Here is an 18,397-nt window from a genome sequence, read left to right as displayed (position 1 = left end):
TCTTCCCTCTCAGATTTGAGGAATCAGCCTTACAGGCGAGCGGACGCTGTGCGGAGGAGTGTCAGGAGACGCTTTGATGATCAGAACCTGCGGCCGGTGAACAACGGCGAAGTGGTCATGTGACGAGGGAACAGTGCATGTGCTGGGGGACGTGGGGGGGGGGTGATGGCGAGGATGTGTAACGCCAAGAGAGGGCGAGACAGGAGGTTTGATGCAGATTGAAGGATAAGTGGAAGATGACAAGTGTTGTAGCAACCATAGAGGAGTGTATGTATATATATTACATAAGAGTACACGTTATTCCATGTCTGTGGTGTCGTAGCTTTTCACGATGAAGGACTGGGACATGTGTGAGAGTGAATTTAAAGTGTCTGAAAGGTTGATTGAGAAACCTTAGACAAGCCAAGTGCCTCAACTTATTTTTGTGGGCTAATGTCACGCTGTCTTCTGTTCGTCTGATGGCTGTCTTTAATATTTCCCACTTCGAGCAATACAACTTGACCTGGCTTTAATTTTAAAGGCGTGTAAAATGGACTTGCGGTGGCCTTAAGAGCCACGTGAAGAGATGCTTCCTTGGAAACATAATGTAGAATGTATGGGACCCGTTCCCTTTAGCTGTTACAAATATTACGTCCTCTAGTGCTGAGGGTACACTCTGTAGTATCTTGGTACATTCCGGTGCTCCTTTCCATTCCTCGTACTATACAAACGTGCTCAACCTGCACTTTTTTTTTTAAAAATCTCATGAGGCTTTTCAACTTTGACTACAAAAGGGCTGACGATCAGGCGTGAAAACGGTGATTGAGCATTAAAAGTCTATATTTATACTAAAGTAAGTATAAGGAGGATGAAGAAAAAGGCATCAAAAACAGTCATTCATGTCAAAAATGAGACCGGGCTAATGTTATCATGCATTTATCAGGCCTCTCCATGCTGAAGTGGTCACTATCAAGCCTGAATAGTCGGCCGCCTGCTTGCATAAAACTGCCCCGTCTGTTTAAAACGTTGCTTTTCTGCAGCAGCGCAGCAGGTTGTTTGGTTTCTGGGAACAAATAAACAGAGTAAATGAGCCTGTAAAGCATCACACCTTCTACCAGAGAAACTGCACGAAGGATACAGAACCCTACTGGACGATCTCATTGTCAAAACTGGATATTCTGTAACTTTTTTTAATTTCATCTCTGCCAACTTTTTTTTTTTATACAGGTTAATTATAATCCAGGCTACTGTGTCTACTCACTTTATTGTAATTTTAATGTATAGTATTTAACCACTGAAAGGATTCCTTTAAGATCATGTTTCCACCTAAATGTGTCCACGGTCATTAAAAACATGGCAAAGCAAAGTACACAACACACACACACACAAACACACACACACACAAATCCTACATGTACAGATATTTTGTTACAAACCATTTTTGTTTTTTTTACTTAATTCACATTACCAGATGGTTAATATTGTACATATTGTTTAAACAAAAGTCTTCATTGCCTTGTGTTATACAACTTGAATGTTATTTTAACTTATAGTTTTTGTATATTTAATTAAGCCAAATGAATCTCCAGTAGTGTTAAATCATGACGTCTCACTGTCACGCAGGAGGCAGCCAATCACTGGATCTGCCTGTGGGTGTGTCACAGGGGCGTCAAAGCCAGCGACTAAACAGATTTTAACTCTCACATCGCACACGTTGTATCGAATGAAGCGCGTTTCTATTGGTCGACCTGTGATCAGCTGGTTTTGTGGTTTTGTGATGCACCCTCCTGTGATTATCTCCACTGAAGCACGTGCTGCCATTCATCTCCCTTTTCTCTCAACTTCACCGTCTGTAATAGTGACATTTCTCTAACTGGATAATACTGGCATGTTGTTGTTTTTTTTACTTTCACCAGAAATGTATTTTAGGCAGTTTGTGCTTATTACAAAAAATAACAAGCTTTTTAAAAAAATTTAGGTGATGAGATTTTCAATGAATATGATCAAATAAAGTATTTACATTGAATATAAATCTGTTTTTCTTTTCGGGGTGTTGATTTAACTTTACGGTCGTTTTGGGGGCTGCAGTTGAATCGTATTGTGCTAAACTGAGAGGTCACATCTACTCAAGTATAACGCAGCACAGTTCAACAACTTTATTTAGACATCCAAAACTGTTTCAAAAGAAAGTGAACATTCGTGAAGCGAGGATTTACGGCAGAAGTGTTGCATCAGATTTAGCTGGGTGAAATGAAAAACACACTGAAATCGAATACTGGTCATCCACGTAGTGTTGACAGATTCCCCACAGATATGCTGTCCTAGCGGCTGATGTAGCTATCAATGAGTGAATGAGTGATTAAGTTATTTCTACATGTGGTCAACGAGCATGCGGATCCTTTGAAGGGTTTGGTAAAAGGTACGTCTGTCTCATAAATGGAAGCAAAGGAGAAAGCGACAGGGTGAGCGTAGACCTCTGCCAATAGTCCACTCTATGATAAGCAAATCTGCAAGTGCGAACATCATGGTTATTATCATCGCTTGTTCTTGTGAAGCTTAAGCTCAGACATTTTTCCTGAATATCCCTGGTGGAGATTATTTGGATGTGTGTAAGCTGCATAGTTACAAACAAACCAACAAACCAGAATGAAAACATAAACTCCTTTTGACGGATGTAATCAGAGAACATTTACCTTTGACCTCACTGATTCCCTTAAGTATCCAATTACAGACATTATCCGTTTCCAAGTATTTTATTCCGTTTCACTACAGTATGTCAATTTTAACAAACGCTCAAATCAAAATCTTTTTGGATCATTCCTCAAACAGCCGCAGTTAAGTTGGATCAAATCAAAATAATCTCTTTCATCATCTTCATCTTCATCTCTGAATGCGTCCACAGAAGATGAAGGAGATGTCTTAAAATCGGTTTCAGCCATAACATGAAAGACACTTTTAGTGGAATATAAAAAATTATTGGCAATGAAAAACATTCACAACTACAATCAACTAAAAAAAAAAAAAAAGTACTTAAAGCTAACAAAAGCAACAGAAAGATAGCCTGACATTTATCGATTGATAAGCTGATCAGTTTCCTGATATCAAATTAGTAACCCAGTAAGTGTGTAAGCTCAGTGTAGCACATTCCCATAAATACCAGAGAAAGGTGTCATCTCACACAGTGGCCCGGGGTGGTGTGACCAGTACGGTCAGATGAGCTCGGAGGGGAATGCATGTTTGTAGATGTGTACAAATAGAATTAAAGGGCAGCAGAAGTGCCATCTTCATCACGGCGCATCCAGCTGTTCCAGTAAAGTTCTTCTCCTTTTCTCCAACTCTCCTTCACTCAGCTCACTGCCTGACGTGTCCCAGCCGCCCTGAACACATCACAGCAACACCACCACTCAGGAACAGGGATTTTAGCAACCAGTAGACAAAAACTCCCACCATGCCAACACACACACAAACCCTCTAAATGAGGGTACGGTCATACATGCATGAAATTAGAGGCCTGTGAGCAAATTTGTATCTTGGCTTTGCGTGGAGCTCGGCTTTGGTAAACCTTCGCCTCGGCAGGTGATGGTCATTGGCGCGACTGTACCCTGAAGCTGCTTTTCTGGGCTGCAGATTCGAGTTTAAAGAGTAATTAGTCATAGGTCCAAGACTTTAAAAGCTACTTAAATCTCCATCAATCTCAACATCCAGGCAACCCTGACAACAGGGATTTAAACAGCAGTTTGGTGTTGGGAGAAATGGAGAAAAGTCGAACTGCCAGGCCAATCTTCAATTTGATGAATAATGGAAAATCCTTAAATCAGCCTTGGCTGCACTAACTGGAATATGTTTATTTCACACGATCCAAATCTCCCATCAGAGGTTAGCCTGTATTTACTTTGTCAGTACCCTTTATTTAGTACCTAAGCCTTGAAGAAATCCTGCTGTATGGGAGGGGCAGACACAGCGTCTGTAACTAACAGCTACGACCAGTTTCATCCATGTTTATTATCAAGATGAAACATCCCCAAGGACTTCAGCTTATCTGCCACGCAGCCTGAGCATCATCGCACAAAGTATGCCAAGTGTGAAGGTCCCTCAGGCCGCTTGGTTTCCTTAACAACGCATACTCATATATAAAAAGAGTTTTTACATCGCAGCAGTAATAAAGACAACCAACCTCCTCTTTCGCCGCTTTTCTTTTGGGAGACTTTTGTTTGGAGTCCGAGCGAGATTTCCCCCGAGACTTGTCGTTCTCTTTATCTTTGTCTAGGTCTTTTTCACGCTTGCCATCACGCTCTCTTCCTTTCTTGTCGTTGTCAGAGTCTGGAGATGCCTGCTTGTTAGAATCAAAATCAGTGCTCACACAAACACAGCATGCCCATTTACATTATACATACATATACACAACGGAGGGATTTGGCGTTTTCCGGAGTACTTACAGACTTGTGACGTCTCTTCTTGCCCTTCTTCTTGTGCTTCTTGGATTTTTTATAGCTTCTCTCTGGTTTCAGGCAGAAAATGTCAGTAAATGTCAATACTGCTGCTGCACCTCCTCCACATGATGATAAACAAATCTTCTTTGAAAGCCACTCACCAGATTCTCCGCTAGACGAACGTTCAGAAGGAGATTTAGACTGCGACCTCTTTTTCTTCTTGTGGTACTCCTCGTCCTCGGACTCTGAGCCCTGTAAACACATTGATTCGGAGATTAACGATGCATGATATGAAGTAGTGACATACAGGCAAAGGGTGTATTCTTATAGATTACTGATGTACGAACCGATCGAGAGCGGGATCGTTTCCTGTGGTGCTTCTTGGACTTCTTCGAGTGCTTCTTTGTCTTGGAGTGGTGGTGTTGGCATTCATGCTATTAAAAAAAAAAATACATGCCATGTTAAACATCCCGAAGATGGACATATTCAGTCCATTTCCACTGTCACGACACACTTACCTCTAAGACATGCATGAAGTCTTTGAATATCCTTTTCCTCTCTGACTCCAGAGTCACGTCTTCAAAGGCCGATTCTTTTAAGAATCTATCTCTGACCTGAAATTGTGGGATGTCAGTTGCCACAAAACACAACAAAGACAAAGAGAAGCTAGTGTTTATTACTTTTTATGAATAATTTAGAAACTAGTGGAGCTAAATAGCTGAGAGGGATATTAAGAGAGGACAGTTGGTGCTGTGAAACCACATACCCCCTCCCATGTCGTCTCTGGCTCCAGTGGTGGCGTGGCCTGCTTCAGCATGTTTTTAAAGGCTGCTTCTTTCCTCTTCATCTTCCTGGCCTCCTCCTTCTCTCGCTCCCTCTCTCTGGCCTCTGCCTTCTCCAGTAACTACACAGAAAGAGGTTGCAGGATGGGTTAGAAACAATAGAAATATGAAAACGACGAGGAAAGTAGAAAGTAAATGTTTTTAAGCTTGAGATACTATACTACCCTCTTTTCTGTAGCCATCTTTGGCTATGGTTATTAGCTGCCATTAGCCACTTAGCTCAGCTGTGCAGCTGGTGGCCCAATTAGCTGACTGGAGCTGACCTGAGCTATACTATCAGACTATTGCCTCGAGGAACAAAGTGGTGTGAAGACACAGGATGGGCTGGGGCTGGTGGTTAGAATGCTATTGTCAGGAAAAAAATCTATATAGGGCACAAGTCTTACGCTGTTGAAGGCCAGTTTGATGTTTCCTGCATCCAGTGTGGTGGCTCTCTTGTCTGAGCTAATGACTGATCCAAAGTCATCAAAACTAGTGTTGACCTCAACCAGAAAGCCTTTGTCCTGGCAGCAGCACACAAGAAAGGAAGGAGAAGATGAACAAGTTAGATGACATAAAATAAGAACACAGAAAAACGAACCTGCAGATGTAAAATGAACAGTTTTTTTCTATGAGAGATACACCAGCCTTACCTTAAGAATATCTTTAATGATCCTCTTTTCATCGTGGTATCGAGCCTTCAAGTCCTCCACATAGAATTTGAACAGATCCAGGGGAGTGGAACCTGAAGGACAGACAGAAGTCAGAAAATGTAGAGAGTATCTTTTATGCAGCAAAAGAAACCAACATGGTCAGCAGACCACTGCAAGGATGCAAAAGCTAATTAACTATTACACAGGACTCTACGCAACAGCACTCTGCTGTAGTTCATTCAGTATTTACATCCTGAGCTGTGTATGCTGTGTTTCTGTGTTCATGTCATGTGCTGCTGTCTGCATGTCACATCTGCGTGCTTCAGAGTGTTCAGCCCATGCAGACGTGTGAAGCCACGTGTGCTGCGGCCTGCTGTCCTACCCGGCTGGCCCAGCATATTGGCAAAGCGGATGTCTGAGCTCAGGGTCGGGTACATCTCCATCCAGGCAGACATGGAGTGAAGCTGACCGTGGTCGTGGAGCTCATCCAGAAATTTCTGGGAATAAACAGCAACATATGAATACAGGACAGCAACTGCTACCCGATGTTCACACAAATAAATATGACTTCTGCGACTGTGCGGGAAACAGAGCGCCTCCCCCTCCACTCCCTCTCACCTGGAAGGCCTCCCTGTTCTTGCGTTGTCGTCTTCTCTCCCGAAGAAGAGTCTTCTGTTTCTCTTCCTCCTCCTCCTTCTCCAGCGCCCGGATGTGCTCCTCAAAACAAATGAGAGCATCCTCCTTGTCCATATCTGGAAGCAAATAACAACACTGTCAACAGGCAGAATTCACACACTCACAAAGAAGCAAATGAACCTGTTTTATTTTTGTCTTGTCACTTCTACCCTCTGAACTAAAGTAGGTAAACAAAGACATGAATTTCTGCTCTCTTACTCTGCAGCTCTTCGTCCTCTGCAAAGGTAGGGTTGTCCAGCAGGTACTGCTGGGCCTCGGACCAGGTGGTGCGGTATGTGACGTTAGCCATGTTGTCCAAAATGTTCTTCAGGGCTTCCCAGTTCCTCTTTCTTAGCTGCTTGGCTTGCTCCTAGAGACGGTATACAGATGAGGAAACCAGGATGTTGCCAGTGTTCACAAAGCCCACGGTGAACAAGAAAACGTTTCGGCTGAGCCGTAGCACGAAGCCTTACCTTCTCTTTCTTTGCAAGGTAGAATAATACATCTTCATAGATCTCCAGCCTGTCTCTCTCTGGTACACAGCTCCACACCTCGAGCTCACTAAACATCTGTTCCGCTTTCCTGGATTGCACGCGCACACACGCACACACGCACACACGCACACACACACACACACACACACTTGTTTAGAATATATTCACTCAATAACCCACATGAGGGCAGCATTTTACAGGCCAAATTTAACTTAACACACTGGTTCTTAATGCTGAGTGCAGGGCAGATGCTGTAGAGTTAATACAAACTCATCATGTGCTAACAGAAACAGCAGTTGAACTTGTTAAGAAGATCTTTCATGGTGTGAAAATCTCTCTTTTATTTCTTTGATGGCTGCTCCAAACTTGATGCTCAGAAGAGGCGGAAGTGGTGGTTGACTGTCGTGAATTAAGGTGTTAAATGTAAGGAGACACGCGAACAGACAGCCACACCATGCAGCCCAACTTCCTGTTGTGTACCATCCCAGATTACAGCCCCAGTCACCACGACAACCTGAGTGCCAGCTGAACTCTGAAACTGGCTCTCTGTCAAGGTCACCAGTCAGTCTGTCTGTCCCCTCTGTCCATCATGATGACTTTCATCCCAGTGCCAAGCCAAAGTACGCTTGTGAACTGGATGTAACGCGCAAGACCAAGCATCAAAACTCAACATTTTAGTGCTGTCTGCAGAATGTCTGATGTATAACTTGCTACATGTTTATGAGTGAACAAACTGATTTGGTGCTCATTAAGCAAAAAAGATGCTATTTCTAGTTGGTGTTTCAAGCATCTATGCTGCATTTCTGTGTGAAATTCATTAAAAATGAAAGATAAAAGAGAACACCAAGGCAACCAACAAATCACAATATTCCTTAAGTCTGCTCTTTCACTAAATTGTTAAACATTATGTTACAGCGAACACGATTGACAAGAGCTAACAGGTCAAAGCAGTTTGAGTGGAAGCTAACAGTGTTGCAACTGAGTGATGGCATGCAGAAGCCAGAGATGACCTTTCACTGATCCCATCTGCATAATCATATTGACAATTCAGGGAAGCACAGGTCAATACAGGAAAAAACTAAATTGTATTGAGATCTCTGCAGCTCTTACTTGTATCTGGTGGTGGAGGTCATCTTCTCGTGGTTCTCCAGGAACCTCTGAAAGGTCTCTTTAGACTCCTTGTACTTAATTCTGGCCTCCTCTTTTTCTTCCTTCTCAGTTTGGACTTTGTAGGCATTGAACGCCTGCTTCTTCTCGCTCAGTTTGGGAAGCGCACTTTGTTGACAAAGAAGAGTGGGGATTCAGAGTCAGATGGGCATAGTTATCACCTGCGATTGTAAACGGGACAGACTGATCCCAGGAGAGTAGCGTACCTGTAGCGAGGATCATTGATAATCATTTTCATGGCCTGTTCCCAGGAGGAGTTTGAGGACACACCCTGAAATACAGAGGATAAAATTCAAAGTCACGATGGCCGACACTCTTGAACTGACGAGTTAAACATACATGTTAAATTTCTAAACCAACAGATGAGGGGAAAAAGGATTGTTTCATTGCACGTGAGCCAGGCAGAGGAACAATGAGCTGTGCTGCTTTGTCTTCACACATTTTCTTAATTACTAATAGATGCTGGGTTAAGAGGTGTGGAGTGGCAATAATTCAAATAAGTGCCATCAAGGACTTACGTAAGCGCCCTTTCTGCCACTTGCCTCTCCCAGGGAGTGACTCCTTCATCCATTATGAACTGATTCCACCGTGCGTCTCAGCCTTGTCAGTTGTCACAGTTATTCTAACTCACTGAGGCATGCCATTTTCTCTCACTGTCTTAATCCCAGTCAGCCCCGTGCCTTTGATCCAATAAAGCTAATCATAAAGACACAGCCATTAAGATCTTGCAGGAAATGGCAAGCAATCTCAGAGGAGAGCTTTGTGCACAAAATTAAAATGAGCCTAAATATAGCAGCATTCAAGGTGGGTGGTGCTAGGCTGCCTTTGCGACTGAGCACACAACACATCCGCAGCAACAGGAGGTGAAGCTTAACAATTGTGCTAAGACCTCCCAGGGGCTTATGAGGAGGGACAGGGATTAGATCCAGATCAAAATGCAAAGGAAGTGCCGGTATACACAGCAGACATTAGGAGAGACTGATGCAGTAAAAATTCAACTTAAAAACAAACTGTTTTGAAGTGTGTGTGAACTGTGTCGATTTGACACCGCGGGACAGCGCCGCATGACAGACGCAGTCACAAAATCAGTTTCCACTGTCCAATAACTGCTGTTTTATATAAATATTAAATATTCCGGCTGCACACGCCGTTTCCTCCTTGTTTTCTGATGTCTGCCCTCTCTTGCTCCTCTCCCAAATCGGTGAATTAAGAGTTTATTTCAACCCAATCAAAGATAGTGATGACTGCTGGAACAGTGGAAAGACGAACTAAGAGGGATTGTGGTAAGTTTTATTTTGTTTTAGTCACTTTTGAATGAAGTGTGTTTGACTAAATCAATAAATAAATAAGAAAATCACATTTTTTGTGAATGGAGTCTGGTGGCTTTGTTAGTTAAACAAATGGATCTTACTCTTTAACAATATGTTATCTTTGTAGGGGTCCCTCCATAGTGTTGTCAGACACTTATCACAATCTGAGTCAGTCAGTGGTTAAACCAAACACTGTGGACGGTGCACAAACGCCCGGAGGCTGTTTTGTGGCTGCCAGCTGTTGTGCTCTCATTCAACACTGAAAAAACTTTTTTTTACACAGCCCTATCAAGTACTAGCAATTTTTAAACAACGAGCACATAATGAGTAAACTACAGCCACCTTGATGGTGAACTGTCTGGACTAAATTGGATATTTTGCATTGCCAACTGAGCTCCACTTCAGTGGTGAAGCACTCAGCCCTACAGTGTTGGGAGGCTGTGAAGGCACGCGCAAAAGCTAAAACCACATGAACAGACACTAAGGTATAACTAGGCGAGCATACGGACAGGATCTGAATGACTTTTTTGTATTTGACCTGCTAAATATCAAGTAATGTGAACATGCAGGCTGACAGACTGTCCTACAGCGTGTGGCCTCCAGTTCATCTACATGTTAACTCCATTTGACAGCTCGACTCACCTTCTCCTTCAGCAGCTCTTTGAAGGCCTGCTTGGCCTCCTCTTTCGTGTTCCATTTGTACGTTTTCTTCTGAAGTTCTGGGCGTTCTTCCTTTGTGACTTCAACACTGTGGGCAACGGAAGATGTTACTGGAATAGCTCGGCCAGGTTTGCATTAAGCATTTACTGCATTAATTAATGAAGCACAAAAATAGACCTCTTAAGCCACGAACACATTAAGGGTTCTGTGCACATGAACTCAGTGTCACTGCGACTCCGCTGTGCTGGTTTGATGTACATGGCGTATACGTGAGGACTGGACACAGCACCAGTCTCTGTATCAGACATAACTGTTTACCTGGCTGTGGCCTCTGTGGCGGCTGAGCTCTCTGAGGAAACCACAGGCGCATCTGCAGTCTTGACCTCAGCTGTGTGATGCACGGTCGCCTGAGACAGGTGTTCCTCTGAGACTGCTGTTGCAGTTTCCGCCTCCATTACGGTTGCCATAGTGGCTGTATTATCTGCTTGCACTGCAGGAGCTGCTGTGGTGCCGGGAGCCACTGCCTCCGTCGCTCTGAAATCAGACCATGACAGGTCAAATCACAACACATGATCGGGGGAATGTGAAGCTGAGTGGAACATAAAGGGTCACTACATAAACATGAAGAACAATCGTATTAACAATAAAATAAAAGGGTTTTGATAATGAATGAAGAAATTATTTGGAAAAACTGCTGGGTATATAGTTAATAATGCATGACGCAGCAGTGAAGACAAACTGAAGGTAAACAGGAAGCTCTTACCCATTCTCCTCTGCTTTGATCATAGCTGGAATAGACAAAAGGAGATAGCTGTTATTGTACTTGTCTTCATTTCAAAGCATGCTGCAGATAAGACAACAGTGCAGAGATAAATGTGCTGCAGGAGCCATCATGTGCTCCTGTATTTGTGCTTCCTGTGTTTCTACATCAGTGACGCCTAAAACCTCTTCAGTAGCCTGCCGTTCGTCATGCTGTTAAAGTACATCCATGGAGCGCAGCGTGGTTCAATATGGACCACCACTGCCCTTCTCACAACAGATTTTACATCATCGGGCAGCAGCTCTTTACCTTCCAGATCCTCCAGCTCTTTGGGCTTGGTCCATCTGGACTCCTTTGTCTGAGAGTTGTAATAATAAGGCTTCCCTGTGTCTGACTTGTACTCCTTCCAGGGGCATTTAGAGAGCATTTGCTAAAAAGAGGAAAAAAATGAAGAGAAGTGAAATGTGATGTCAGGGTCCATATGAAAATAATAAATTACCTCAAATATCCAATCTGTAGACTAAAAACAGTCAACACTGGCTCAATCTGGTTCATTTACATTTATGTGCACTGTCCCTATGTGTAAAATTTACATAACATGTTTAACTATGATAAACATGTTATGTAAGTGATGAAGGTTTGTACCTCTGCAGGAGATTTGAGGTCGTCTGGTTTCTCCCATGTGGACTGCTTTGTCTCTGTATTGTAATAATAGGTCTTCCCATCCAGTGATTTGTGTTCTGTCCACAGGGACTTCTGAGGCAGACAAACAAAACCAAAAACACAACAGATCAGTTGCTTCAGTGTTTAAAAAGCAGAAACAGAGCAAGAAACCATTTAATTTGGGACATATTTTACTTTTACAGGTCCTCGTCAACATTGCCAAGTCTTTCACATCCATCTCTCCATTTCCAATGTGCACTAACCTTCTTTGGCTGCTCTTCCTGTGGAGATCCGTTTGTGGTGCTCTGCAGGGACAAAAGCAGCAAATGAAATGTTGACAGACTGCAGTTATTGAGAAGACAGAAGGCAAAATACTGGGGCTAACGGCAAGAGCTCAAAATTGAAAACTTGCGATTACTGCATATAAAGAAGAATTATGTTGCACTTACAGCTGTTCCAGGTGCAGCAGCTGCGAGTACAAAACCACAAATAAGTCACACACTGTGCTTCTAATGAATACAAAATATGCAAGAATATGATTTTTGAGTAAACTGACAAATTAAGGATCTTACCTGTGGAGTCAACACCAGGCTGTGGAAGAGACAATTTTATTAGTGGCTTATTTCCCCAGGAAAGTTTACATTAGTGCTTCTCTACCACTGAATGATGAACATACAGCTGTGAATACAGACTGATCAATCACAATACACAGTAACTGACAAAGCTTTCCTAATTAGTACATAACTACATACCCTCAAGATGCAAAAATATACTTGTGATGATTAAGTGGAGCTCTAAAACAGCCAAGCTGTTACCACAATAAATATATCAGATTGCTAATTTGCATAATTCGCTTACTACTCAGTAAAAAATCAAAATGCACAGAACATCAACAGTGAGGGGCTCATGTGTTTGCAGGAATTCACAGTCGATTTCAATTCAATGTGTGGAATATACTGATTTGCAATACTAATTATGATAAATCATACATAAAGAAAACATCAACAACATCACATCCAACAGTGATAACTTGACCGTGCAAATGCTTTATTTAGCATTTCACAGACTGCGGCATATTTTTAGGAGGTGTGAAGCGGAGCACTGATGAAAACGTAGTGAGAAGAGTTACCGGTCCCGTTGGTTGTACAGCCGCAGCTGGCATGCGAGGGGGCATCATCATCCCTGGCATCATCGGTGGCATCATGCCTGGCATCTAATAAAAGAAGCATCATGAAATATTCATCTGGCATTTCCATACCACCTAGTGCAGGCAGAAGTATTAAGACACAGTGTGAGACAGGGTGGGTGTGTGTGTGTGTGTGTGTGTAGGGCTGCTTGCAACTGGGGGTGAAGGTGAGACTGAAACTGAGTGTGCTGTGCTTATTTAATGGTGTGATGCCACAGCTTGTGATCTGTGAAGCAGCCACACACACACCAAACTAACATTCGCCTCACCACCTTTTCAACCTTGTGTTGCTGGCAACTTGATCAAACACCCCCCAATATCACACCTACTTATATGCATGACAGGGCCACATATGCTTGCTAAATGTGATCCATTTTTGCTTTAGAAGATAAATAAATACATGCATCTAAAAAAACAAAACAAAAAAACTACCTCAGCAGGAACCAGTCAACCACTGGTTGAGTTACAAAAAGAGGCACATTTTGTCCTGTCTTTTTAAAAGACTGTGAAACAGCAATTAGATTAGCTTTGGTGCAGATACGCTAAACAAAACATGGAAGTTAAAAAAAACTTTTCTTATTCCAACATATGACTGAGTTGAAGGTACACTTCACTTTTTTACAACTGAAGCTTGATTTTTGTTTATTTCTGACTCTCAGTTTTATCGGTTAAGACAACTTTGTATTCACTAAAGTCATTTCTAAGATCCCAGAATGACAACATCACTAAAACAAATTTGCCAGATTAGCTGTCACTTTTTTAAGTGAACGCACCGTTACTGTTGCATGTCATTCAATCATTTATTCATTGTTACCCTCAATACAAAGGAGGACAATCCATGTGTGCACAGACCAAAAGCATCTACAGTTGGTCAATGTTAAACCAGGAAGTCAGTCTGTTAACTGTGATGGATGTGCAGCATTTGCCTTTGATTCTCTTCTAACTTGGAAGTTTGTAAGTAGCCACTTGTCACTGGCAAAGCAGTTCTATGACATATTTCTTCCTTCAGTAAGAAGTCTGAAAAACATCAACCTTGGACACAACGAAAAAAGGGCCGACATCAAGTGCCGTCCTCTATTGAAGAGATTAGAGATAAGATGTGTGAAGTGCCGAGTCCATGTTTGACTCAGATTCAGAGCATGATCAATACTCATGAGGAACATCAGAAACACAGGTCACAAAGCCCTTACAACCAACAAATCCAACAAAATAGGCTCACCTGTGCCATTGGCGGTGCCCCCATTGGTGGCATTATACCCGGGGGAATGATACCAGGAGGCATAGGAGTCATGCTGGGCGGTCGCTGTCCCAGGGGCGGAATTCCGATGGGAGGGAAATGAGGCGGTATTCCTGGTGGTCCCATCTAGACAAAGCGAAAGAGAAAGACGCAAAGATTAAGGACGACCTTTAATATCTAAAACTCAGGTTCAACTCAACTCAAATTCAGCCCTGTATGACATCTGGAAACAAGAGGGGAGAAGCTAATTGTCATAAACATATCTATCACTGACTTACAAATGGAGGAGGTATCCCTGAGGGCGGTACACCTGGATAAGGTGGCGCTTGGCTCGGGCCATTATTAGCCTCCGATGAAGACTGTCATGGATAAGAAACACCACAGAGAGTTAACTCACAGCAGCCAGTGGTGCAATTAGCAGTTAGCCACCAATGTCTTTTTTTTTTTTTAACATTGTTAAAAAGTTCTTAAATCACAGCTCTTACTGCAATATTAAAAGTTAATATTGTAGCTAAGGTAAAAGTAAAGTTCTATCAAGACATGCACAACCTTTCTCATTAAGTCATCTCAGTCAGCTAAATGATATACTTCACATTTACAGTTAAATATGATTAAAGGAGTGAATGAATATGCCTGTTCAAGTTTTAAAAAATGTAGTATCATCCCACAATATTCCTTAAAAGGAGGGTTGGCCAAAATATAAAAAACTCAGTGTAAGACAGTATAATTTTAACACACCATAACGACAGCCTCCAAAATCACCAGAAAGTGAAATCAAGACTTCTCTCAGCCAGTTTCAAACACTCAACATTATAAACTTCACAATGATTTAGTGCAAGGCTGCTGTATTAGTCTACATTAGCGTTATGGAAGCGTACTGATGACAAAAGATTTGAGAGAAATGAAAACGAATTCTGAGCGATACTCAGTCTGCAAGTCGACCGCTGTGAGTGCCCAGGCACAGGTTTGTAAGAGAGGAATCAGATCTGAGCGTGCAATCCCGATCACGTGTGAGTTTATTTCTGAGTCTGCTCTCTCAAGTTTCTCTAGCTGTTTTGGCTGAGGTCACTTGAGATCAGCAGAGGTTGCTTGTCAACCATTTTTTACTAGCAGGCTGCAACAGGACACCCATTTCAGGATGTCAGGGTCATGTCTTTCTCAAAGCTAAAAGTCTGCACAATGTCAGCTTTGAATATATTGCTCTTCTGTAAGGACACTACTGTACTGACTATTTAGGACAACATATCCTGTGTAGCCTACACTGGAGACTGAAGTTCAGTCAAATTCTGCCAATCCAAATGATTCCCTTACCAGCGCTGCCTAATTTATTCATGCTGCCTTGTTGGGTTTGTGCCACATCATTCTGAATGTAGCCACATCCCATATTAATTTTATTATTATCATCATTATAATTGAGTGTTAAACCATTATATTTTTGAATCCCACAGTTGGATTAAATCACAGTAAACCAAACCACCATATATCTGGATTTTTCATGTGATGTTTCGAACAATTATCTCGGTTAAAATTATTCATAAATATGGAAAACGAGGAAATATGAACACCCTGCATCTGGTTGAAAAAAAAGAGAAGAGAAAAAGCTGAAAATTAGTAAAAGAAGTTAACTCAAAGATAACATGGCCATGATGACATGGTAAATGGTAAACAGACTGTATTTATATAGCACTTCCCTGGTCCAACGACCATTTAAAGGGCTTTTACAACACAAATCTGCATTCACCCACATTCATACAATGGTAGGTATGCCACCTGCTCATTACGAGTGTAAACCATCCAACTTTAAGACTTCTAAATTAATTTGATCATGAGCGTTGGTCTGCCATTATGGCTTAAAAACTAGATACTCTGCCAACAAATACTGTCATTTTGTGTCAAGGTGTTCTGATTTTTAAGATACTACTGACAACAAATACAGCAATTTGTCTCAGTCTAGTGGTTAAAAAAATACCCGGCTCTTATTTTGACAGTAGACGATGATCCTTCACTTTCATATCAAATTAATAATCCATATTTCTGGCTGTGTAACGTTTGTTACGGTTCGTCTCGCGCACTCAAATCACGTGTGCAGGACTCCTTCATCGCGCACGATCTAATCTGCGCGCGTGCGCTCTCAGACGTTGATTTGAGATCGAGTAACATTAGCGCCCGAATTCATTTTGAGCTCTCAAATCTTTTGTCGTCGACAAACTTCCGTACTCCCATACTGTAATAGGCTAAATGCCACACTCCGCATTTCGTTACAAATAACCAAAGAGTACATCGGCTTTCAAAATCCACTCCTCACGTCAATTATTATGTGTAATTTACTTTAAATGAAGTTACAATTCACAGCTAAACATGTCCTATAGAAATGTCACATTATTAAGAATTATACTGCTAATTAAGGCTTATGAGACCTCACTATAAGAGATTGTATATGTGAGGGATAGCGAGAATGCATTGAAGTTACAAAATGTACATACATATATATATTTATAGAGAGAGAAATAGTGAATTGCTAACGTAACCCTAGTTATAATGTTAGCAGTGTCTGACGGGCTCTATGGCCGCAGGTTACTTTCGCTAGTCTTTATCCATTTTACACGACATTAAATCTCAACAAACCAATACGTTATTAAATATCTCGCCTTTGCATCAGAATAATGCGAACTTGCTAGGCAACTAAAACCGTGTCATATGCTGTTCGTGATGAATGACTCCTGACTCTGTCTAAACCCTGGCATAGAAGAATGGTTTACGTACAGCTACCTTGACGATTAAAATGATAAGCTAACTCTTCAACTAATTAAACACTCCTTTTACTAGGCTTACATTTTGGCTTGTGAATACCGTTACATGCACTTACTGACGTTACATGTAATTAACCGACTGCTAAATGTTTTTGATTTAATGTTGTACTGGACATCAGTTCGGGACATAGTCTGAACCATGACGATTGTGTGCCGCTATCTTAGCTCAGCGCTAACACGACATGCTAACTTGTGATGTTCACGGACGTGCAACATGATTATAGAATCACAGAGACAAAGAACCGGTAAAAAACCAAACGCCAAAAAAAAGTACAAATACGCCATTTCCAGTTATTAGCGTTTACTTTACTGTAAATAACCCATTCTTTTGAATGGCTGTACTCACCATGTTGACCAAAATGTAAGAACCTCCGAAAAACTTGAACACCTCTCAACAACGCGCAATACGATTGGTCCAACTCTGTCCAAATGCTGAGGGGTCAAAGGTGAAAATTCTGTCGCGTCATTCTGCGTTAGTAGTGTGCAGACATGCGCAAAAATAGTCACTGTCTCTTGCTCTGAAATAGTCAGCAATGACATGCAACAACTGAGCCATCTCCACAAGAAATGAGATAACTACATGTGCGGAGAAAGACTGATATGTGACAAAGGCAGTTAAGAGGCCCTCTGGGTAAGTTTTTCCTCTCAAATGCAACAATTCAGCCAGTCATGGAAAAAACAAGACAAGCTGTATACCAGTTATGGAGGAAATACTCAGATCCTTTTTTTAAGTGAAAGTAGAAATACTATGGTGCAAAAATTCTCCATGTCAAATAAAAGTCCTGAATTGAAAATGTTATGTAACTAAAAGTACAATACAGTAGTAAATCAAAGAATACTCACCATCCAGAGTATTGTATCCATAGTATTGTAGAATATATTATTTTGTTACAGCTAACAAATACATAACATTATAGTTTGTCAGTGTGGAGTTACTTTGTATGGGCAATTACATGGGTAGATTAATAGTATAGTACTCTGTCATATCATATAAACACATCATATTTTTTTATGTAAAAAGTAACCATTAACAATAAGCATCAAAACATATAGTGGAGTGAAATGTAATAAATGTAATAGGAAATGTAATAGGTACATTCAAAGTATATAAAAAAAGGTTAATGTGTGCAAACTTTCAAGATGAGACAGAGAAGATACATCTAAAAAAAAGATACAACCAAACTAGACATAAAACAGATAAACAATATAATGCATATAGAATTATACAGACAAACAGGTATAAAAATACTGCAGAGGATTGTGGTCTGGTTGATAACTGTACTGTACGAGTGGAGTAAATGTCTTATATTATATAGGTATTACAGTAATGCAAATTACTCTGTATACATGGTTGGCTTTGTGTGTCTCTTGTGCTACATTATGAGCAGTAGGTTTATGTACAGCTTGCATAGGCTACTAGTATTGTTACTTTCCTATCGTAACAGTTTACTCACAGCCACTGAAAGGATTTTTTGTGTCAAAAGGTGAATGATACAGCATAAACTATGGGGAACAGGTGCTAAATTGTATTTCTTAAATGTCATTATAACCA

General features: G+C 41.4%; 2 protein-coding genes across 10 annotated transcripts in view; one reads left to right on the top strand and one right to left on the bottom strand.

Annotated features, from left to right (window-relative positions):
• The window catches only part of fmnl2a (formin-like 2a), a 50,127-nt gene extending 48,119 nt beyond the window's left edge, over positions 1-2,008 (top strand). For 3 of the 6 annotated variants that reach the window (XM_070976690.1, XM_070976689.1, XM_070976686.1), the window contains one exon: positions 14-2,008. In XM_070976690.1, coding sequence (XP_070832791.1) covers positions 14-123 — 110 coding nt within the window. In that variant the 3' untranslated portion in view covers positions 124-2,008. The remainder of the gene's footprint in view (positions 1-13) is intronic. The other 3 variants (XM_070976691.1, XM_070976687.1, XM_070976688.1) reach the window with 2 other exon arrangements.
• Positions 2,009-2,112: 104 nt separating this feature from the next.
• Positions 2,113-17,246, bottom strand: prpf40a (PRP40 pre-mRNA processing factor 40 homolog A). 4 transcript variants are annotated; one of them, XM_070976692.1, is made up of 27 exons: positions 17,192-17,212; positions 14,314-14,394; positions 14,018-14,161; positions 12,742-12,825; positions 12,185-12,203; positions 12,062-12,081; positions 11,876-11,917; positions 11,595-11,705; positions 11,259-11,379; positions 10,953-10,977; positions 10,508-10,723; positions 10,172-10,277; positions 8,426-8,490; positions 8,163-8,327; positions 7,032-7,140; positions 6,778-6,928; positions 6,502-6,635; positions 6,266-6,380; positions 5,884-5,975; positions 5,638-5,754; positions 5,176-5,313; positions 4,928-5,023; positions 4,757-4,843; positions 4,571-4,661; positions 4,416-4,477; positions 4,154-4,309; positions 2,113-3,356 (listed from the first exon to the last, which is right to left on the bottom strand). In XM_070976692.1, the coding sequence occupies exons 1-27, from the start codon at positions 17,192-17,194 to the stop codon at positions 3,267-3,269; spliced, it is 2,640 nt and encodes an 879-aa protein (XP_070832793.1). In that variant the 5' UTR covers positions 17,195-17,212; the 3' UTR covers positions 2,113-3,266. The 4 variants fall into 4 exon arrangements, with proteins under 4 accessions (XP_070832793.1, XP_070832795.1, XP_070832796.1 ...); XM_070976694.1 differs by lacking the exon at positions 14,314-14,394 and having other exon boundaries at positions 17,192-17,225; XM_070976695.1 differs by lacking the exons at positions 12,062-12,081; positions 12,185-12,203 and having other exon boundaries at positions 11,876-11,954; positions 17,192-17,246.
• Between the last annotated feature and the right edge of the window lie 1,151 nt (positions 17,247-18,397).

The sequence above is a fragment of the Chaetodon trifascialis genome, chromosome 12 (genome assembly GCF_039877785.1).
Source record: "Chaetodon trifascialis isolate fChaTrf1 chromosome 12, fChaTrf1.hap1, whole genome shotgun sequence".
NCBI classification, from domain to species: Eukaryota; Metazoa; Chordata; class Actinopteri; order Chaetodontiformes; family Chaetodontidae; genus Chaetodon; species Chaetodon trifascialis.
This window is presented reverse-complemented; position numbering and strand designations above follow the sequence as displayed.